This window comes from Lathyrus oleraceus, chromosome 1 (genome assembly GCF_024323335.1).
Source record: "Lathyrus oleraceus cultivar Zhongwan6 chromosome 1, CAAS_Psat_ZW6_1.0, whole genome shotgun sequence".
NCBI lineage: Eukaryota > Viridiplantae > Streptophyta > Magnoliopsida > Fabales > Fabaceae > Lathyrus > Lathyrus oleraceus.
The window spans coordinates 186,983,684-186,990,837 of NC_066579.1; the positions used below are offsets into that span (position 1 = coordinate 186,983,684).

The 7,154-nt window shown below is 37.2% G+C and overlaps 1 protein-coding gene across 1 annotated transcript; it reads right to left on the reverse strand.

The window, feature by feature from the left end:
* Positions 1-373: 373 nt before the first annotated feature.
* On the reverse strand, positions 374-1,684 carry LOC127098561 (uncharacterized). The gene has a single exon (XM_051037190.1). It carries the CDS (start codon positions 1,682-1,684, stop codon positions 374-376), a length of 1,311 nt encoding a protein of 436 aa, XP_050893147.1.
* Positions 1,685-7,154: the final 5,470 nt, after the last annotated feature.

Genomic DNA, 7,154 nt, shown 5'->3' on the forward strand with positions numbered 1-7,154 from the left:
TCCTCCCAATGTCTACAGTTGTTTTGCAATTCTACATAGGCTTGGTCATAGGTTCCCCTCTTCAAGTTCTTAATTTACTCGCAAGCTTGTCCAAGGTTGAACTGCTCACGTATGAAGCTTCGGTGAATCTTTTCTTTCTCTAGTGCTCCTTGGCTAGAAAGTCCTTATACTCTTTTAAAGTGGTCCTTAGTTCGAGAATCTGGGCCTCGTAATCTTCCCTCGCTTCTTTCTTCATGGAATTAGACCTCTCGACAGTATTTTCAAGGTCCTTGATGATTCGGGACGCTCGATCCAACTCTTCGTTGCGGAAGTCTAGCTCAGAATTAGCTTCTTGTAAAGCTCCACCAACCCAAACTCTTTGTCCCTCGGCTAATCAGAGCCTTCTCTTACTATCTTCAAATTTTTCACATACTTGCTTACCCTTATCCTCCAAGACGTGGTTACGTTCCTTGGCACGATTCAGTTGGACTCGTAGTTGAGTGTTTTCCAACTTGAGCTCTTTGATTTGGCTGGTAAGTTTGTCCATGTCCTCTTGTAGGACAGGCTCGGGCTCGGGCATCAACGGGAATGAATAAGGATAAAAAAGAAACGGCACCTTAATAATCCTAGCCCTCTCTTTTACCCACACATAATAGGGTTCCTTGGCTAGGATGTTTTTCTTACCCCATTCATTGTCAATACGGACTATGCTTGTCCAAGATTTTCTCACTCTTTTCACGTTTGAATCAAGTGGATCCATGGTATTGATGACAAATGGAATGAAATCTCTTTCCTCTGGGGGACTCGTCATGGCGTACCCTAGTTGTCTCTTGAGTATAGCAGGGTTGTAGTTGATGCAACTTTGCATTCCTATTAAGGGTACGTTAGAGAACTCTCCACATCTTACGATGACGTCCTTTGTATCCCATTCCCTCTTGTACCATAGAATTAAGCTGGCAGAGAGAGATGTGAATCTTTGCGGCCATGTCAGTTTGTTTTCAGCGAAGAGTCCACTTTGAGGAATGCGGGCCCTCATCCAAAGATGTAGCATAGGAGCGCAACAAAGGAAAGTACCTCCCTTCTTATCATGCCTTGTATGGAAGGTATGGTAGAAATCGGCAAGTAAAAAAGGCACCGGATTCTTTGTTAAAAAGACTTCAACTGCTAACTGATCCACGAACTTGTCCACATTTGGGAAGAGGACAATTCCATGAATCAAAAGTGCCAAATTTGCACTACAAAAGTCGGGTCTTCCTTTTTTAATCATTTCCCAAGCATGGGCTTCTAGGAACTTTTGAGTAAAACCTTTGATGGATCCTTTAACGCCCCAATTATCCACTAGCTTGTTGGTGTTGATACCCAAGGTGAGTGAGAGCTCGGTCAAACAGAAGCCTTCTTCCAACTTTGGGAAAGGGTTGTATTCTTTGATTGGTCGATTGAGGAGTCTCTCGAGGTCTTCCAAGGTTGGAGAGATTTGGAAGTCGGGGAAAGTGAAGCATCTTAAAGGAACGTCATAGTATTGGGACATTGTAGTGATAACACCATAGTCAACCTTCTCGGTTAGAAGATCTACGATGTTCCCAAAATTGGCTCTAAACTTGTTGTCTTTGAGAGCTACGACCTTTGAACAGAGGACCTTTAATGAACTGATGTCGGGACTCTTGAAGCGGAAAGTAGAAGTGATTTTTCTTGTTAAAGTATCCATAATTATGTCGGAAAATAGTCTTGTAATTCTGCGTCCGAACAAACAAAAATTTTAAGAGCTTTGCTTATTATTTTGATGATGAATGAATGTATGAATGAATGATTGGTTTATCATTTCCACAGGATTTTAGGCATGGGTTCATGGTTTTGGACCATCGTGACGAAGCATGGAGTTAATAATGACTGCTTAGTAAACCAAGGTTCTCGCTTTGTATGATCTAAAGCTTTTGGAAAATTGGGTGTAAGACACTGCCCCTAGAGTCATAGACTTCCTTGATTATCAGCCGCTTATGTCAATTTACTTTCCAGGCGACTGCTCCATCAAAGTCATCTACTCTAAGTGAGATCTTCGTATCGACCCTTACAAGGAAGGCACCTCGGTGGCCTATACTACGTGACCATCGGTCTAGGCTAGCCATAGTTTTAAAGGTTCTAAAAGGGGTCTTAGGGTCATTGACTCTAGTAAAAGAAAAGATGCTTACGTCGAAAGCACAACGGTCATCAATCCCCTTAAGAGAATCTACCACTAAGTGACGTTCTCGTACGACCCTAACGAGGAAGGCACCTCGCGGATCAATACTACTTAACCTCTCCTATCTCAAGCAAAACTCGCAGACTCGAGTGGGGAGTCATTCACACAAGGTTTTTTCCTTTGCAATCATTATTACTTCCAAAAGTTCTTCGTCACAGAACCAAAGTTTCGGACCTGTTCAAACAAAGAAAAAATGTACAGGTTAGCAACAAAAGCAATATATACAGAAAAAAATAGATAATAGATAAATCCCTAGGTATGTAAAAAAGAAACAACCCAAACTAGGCTAGACTTGCTTAGGGAATTTTTGTGTCCCCAGCAGAGTCGCCAGCTGTCGCTACCGGAATTTCACGATAACGAAACCGGGACTAAAGAAATGCCAAAGAGAGGCAAAGTCAGAAGAGTCGCCACCGAATTTTATTTAGTTTACCTCTACCGGAGAGGAGAGGGGAAATAGTCGATAAAACCCTCGGAAAGGAGACGCGCACGGGAAGCGCTAAAAGAGAATAAGGAATCGGTCTCGCAACCGAGATTTGGATTCGGAAGTCGGTTACGTAAGGGGAAGGTATTAACACCCCTTACGTTTATGGTACTCCATGGGAACTATTTGGATTGTTTTACATACATGGGATTTATCTATCATCGTTTTATTTTCAAAAGGATGTGTGAAAAGGGGGGTGTTTTTGTTATTATAGTGCTCGCCAAGGATTGAGGCCCTTGTGCCTACGTATCACTCATTCGGAGATGAGGAATCAGAGCTCCGTAGTTCGGAGTAGAAAATGTTTGTGTGTTGGTTGATTTTACCTTTGAAAAAAGGGTTTTCGAGATGATGCCTTAAGGCACAAAAATGAGTTTGACGAGTTGTATTATTTTTACCTTGAATAAGGGTTTTATGAAATGAGTGTTTGTGATTATATTGTACTAAAGTCTATGGGCGGAGGTGATTATTCTAGACAATAAGCCAAGCGTCTTGCATCCAAAATAATCAAAGTAAGGGTAAGAATGCTCCATTCTCACTCATTCTCTACCACTTAAAGCTCATGGCGCACAATAATAATCGTAATTATTAAGTAATTTTGAATTTGGCTAAGAAAATACAACTTGACGTTGAATCAAGGGTTTATTTTATTTTGATTATGAAATTTGTCTTATGCAACATGAATGCAAAGTAACCAACAAGAAATTAAAGGGTATCATTTTAAGGTAGCCCAAGAGAAAGCCTTTTGTGTGCAAAAGTGACCTAAGCTAAACAAAGGATAATGGTCTTACAAACATGTCCCCTTAAGGTGGTGCCATGATGTCATTCTTACAACATGAATGTAAGTTACAAATAAAATCCAACATTTACAAAGTATCACAAAGATAAGGGAAAGACCTCCAAGCAAGGGTCCTAAAATGAAATCCTCTAAGTCCAAGTTGATTAAGAGTGGAATGAATATTTTTGTCTTATCATTTTATCATATTTTTGTTGTTTTTAATGTTTGATGACAATAAAATAAATAACAAGTAAATAAACATGCATGATAAATTTATACAATGATGATGATGATGCGTACTTTAATGTAAATTACAAGGTAATAACATAAAAGTAAATTACAAGATAAAAAAACAATATCACAATAATAATGGTTAGTGAATATAAATGATATAAAACAAATATAAATCAATAATACCAAAATCACAATAACAAAGGTTAATGATAAACAAAATTAATGAAGTATAATTAGTGGTTAGTAACATGTACAAAAATGAATATTTTTTAAGACTATTTTCTTAGGCCAAAAAGACTTAAAATATGACACATTAAGGGATAGCTTATCATTGATGCAAAGTATTGAAAATGATTAAAAAATCAACCAACAACAGATTTGTAACAAAGAAAGTTATGCAACCTTAATTCCATCTATTAATATTTTAAAAAAAGTGATTTGTTCTCTTTCTTTTGCTTTAATTCCTCTTTTATTTAACAAGATAATAAGGTAGTAAATAAATTAGCATAATGTAAATGATATAGTTAGATAACAATAAACATAAACATAAAATACTTGAAATAAAGTGAAGAATAAAATAAATTGCAAAAAAATAAAGTGCAATAATATAAATGTTAGAAGTTAGTAGTTAGTGAACATAAACATAAAGTAAATAAAATAAAATGAACAATAAAATAAATTGCAAGGAATTAAAGTGCAATAATATAAATGTTAGGAGTTACGAATTAGTAGTTAGTAACAATAAGCAAATGGATTAGCAAATTAATGTAAAGACATGATTTCATCTATGAATCAAATGACCCAAATATGGTTAAAATAGAGGCAATCTATCAATGCCTCAAAGTATCATGAATGATCTATTGATCAACCATTAATAGGTTTGAAACATTGAAGATTTAATCAACTCTAAACAACTATGGTCATGATCTAATAGACCTCATCAACCAAACAAATACAACAACAATTCCACAATAAAAGAAAATGATAACACACACAAAACAACCACAAAAAGGTGAACAAAAAGATAGTAAGAGTAAAAAAATCTCAAAAAAAAAGTGAGTAAACCAAAGTCAATCATTTTTGAAAGCTTGAATCTAAATCATCTCAAAATACCAACCAAGAACAAGCAACCATTTTTAATCAAAAAAAGAACCAAAAAGTTAAAAAGTTTAAGTTAAAATCATTACCCACAAAATGTGAAAAAAGCTAGGTAGAAATGGTGTTGAGCTTGAATGTGAAGCAATGGATTTGGGATGAAAATATTTCTGGTGAAAGCTTAGTAAAGGGGTTGAGTTATGAGTGTTAGAGAGTGAGCATTTTGAGGAAAAAAATATGAAAATGGAAAAAAGTTGGTGGTGGTGACTTTTGGGAGAGAAAGGTTTTTTTTTATTTAGGTTTGGAGAAGAGAGGTTGGATGATATTGTTTCAGAATTTTTGGGGGCTAGAAAGCATGAAAAATGAGGGGGAATAATGCATCTATTTATAGGGAAAGCAAGTGGGAAAGTGGGGGGAACCAAATACCCTTTGTGCCAAAAAAAAGGCTTATTTTTTGTGTCTGCGCAGGGGAAATCGATTTACCTAATTGGGTAAATCGACTTCTCTATTTATTTATTTTTAATTTATTTTTTTAAAATTCATGCCTTGAGCCCATGCAATATGCCTTTGGTTATGAATGTTAATATGATTATGGTGACAGAGCAATGAATAAATGTATGTGTAATCGGATCATAGATCTGACGAAAGTTGTTTCGGGGTAGGGTGAATTTTGGGGTATGACACACGGCCTTTGAGTTCTTCACACTTATATGACTTGGTCTTGCATATATCATAGTTGTCATGAACACCAGCCAAAACACCATGATTTTGTAAATTTTCTGAGATAACTGATAATGGAGTCTTCAAATCACCCACTAGGCCGACCATTTATGTTTATTCTTCTTCTTCTTCTTCTTCTTCAAGAATTGCGTTAATTGTCGGACTAACATGATTGGGAAACTAATTGGTCTTCACATTTGCTTCTCCTTAGTGAAAGACAGAATATCTTGGTCAATAAGTTCCCGTACTATGTTCCTGAACACAATACAGTCTTCAGTTGAATGCCCAATATAGCCTGCATGGAAAGCACATGACACATTGGGGTTGTGTTTTGGATGGTAAGGAAACATTGTCAATGGAATCTCTTTAGGAACAATGACCCCTACATGCACTAGGTAGGGAAATAAATGAGTGTACGATCTGATTCTAACCTTGATTACGACGATTCTAATTCTGATTTACGTTGTTATGATATTGTATTTGTGGAGCCTTCCTCTGAGTAGGTTGTTGTTGTTGTGTAGCCTGGGGAGGCTGCTAGAATTGCGGTTGATATTGGAAAGGTTGTTGTGAGAACTGAGCGGCGACTACATATGGATAAGGAAAGTATGGCGTATGGGCCATATGAGCTTGGTATTGAGGAACACTTTCTGTCACAACATTTTTTTTCATTCCTTCTTCTTTGCATAACCACTCGAAGGCTTCCTGGCTGCATATTATTGATTACTATTACCACCAGTGATCTTTCCTGACTTGATCCCACTTTCTATTCTTTCACCATTCATGATTATATCAACAAAGTTAGAAGATGAACTACCAACCACATTTTCATAGTACAAAACCTGGAGAGTTCCCATAAAGATATCTACCAATTCAGTATCTAATAATATAAGCCTCACTCTTGAAGCCATCTCGCGTCACCTATGTGTGTACTCTTTAAACGTATCATTAGACCTTTATGACTAATTATGTAGTTGTAATCCTGTAGGAGCCATATATAGATTATACTTGTACTGATTCAAGAATGCCTCAGATAAATCTTTCCATGTCCTTATCTTCCCTGGTTCCAAATTTATGTACCAATCCAGTGATTCCCTAGATATGTTGTCTTGAAAGCAATGGATCAGTAACTCATCATTGCCAATATAAGAAGCCATCTTCCTTCAGTACATAGTGATGTGACTACGAGGACATCCCAAACCTTTGTACTTGGGAAAATCATGTACCTTGAGTTTCTGTGGGAGCACAACATTCGGAACTAATCATAACTCTCTAGCATTTAAACCATGAGTAGAGAAACCTTCAATAGCACGAACCATTTCCTCTAAAAGTTGATAATCTGCAGGCATGGGCTGATTGAACCCGGGGACCCTTTGAGTGGCAACCCTTGGAGGAGATTGAAAAACATTTTGATTAGGCGGGTGTTGTGGCATGAAATATGGATACATATGATACATCAAGGTAGGGTTCAGAGTCTGAGTAGATGGAGTGCCCTCTTGAGAAAAATGCCCCCCATGTTGCACATTAGGAGCAAATGGTGCCCCAAAATGAGCATACTAGAGTGCAACATTGTTCGGAAGCGGTTGAACCATAGCAATAAACACATAAGGATTTGGCTGAGTTGGTTGGGAAGGAAT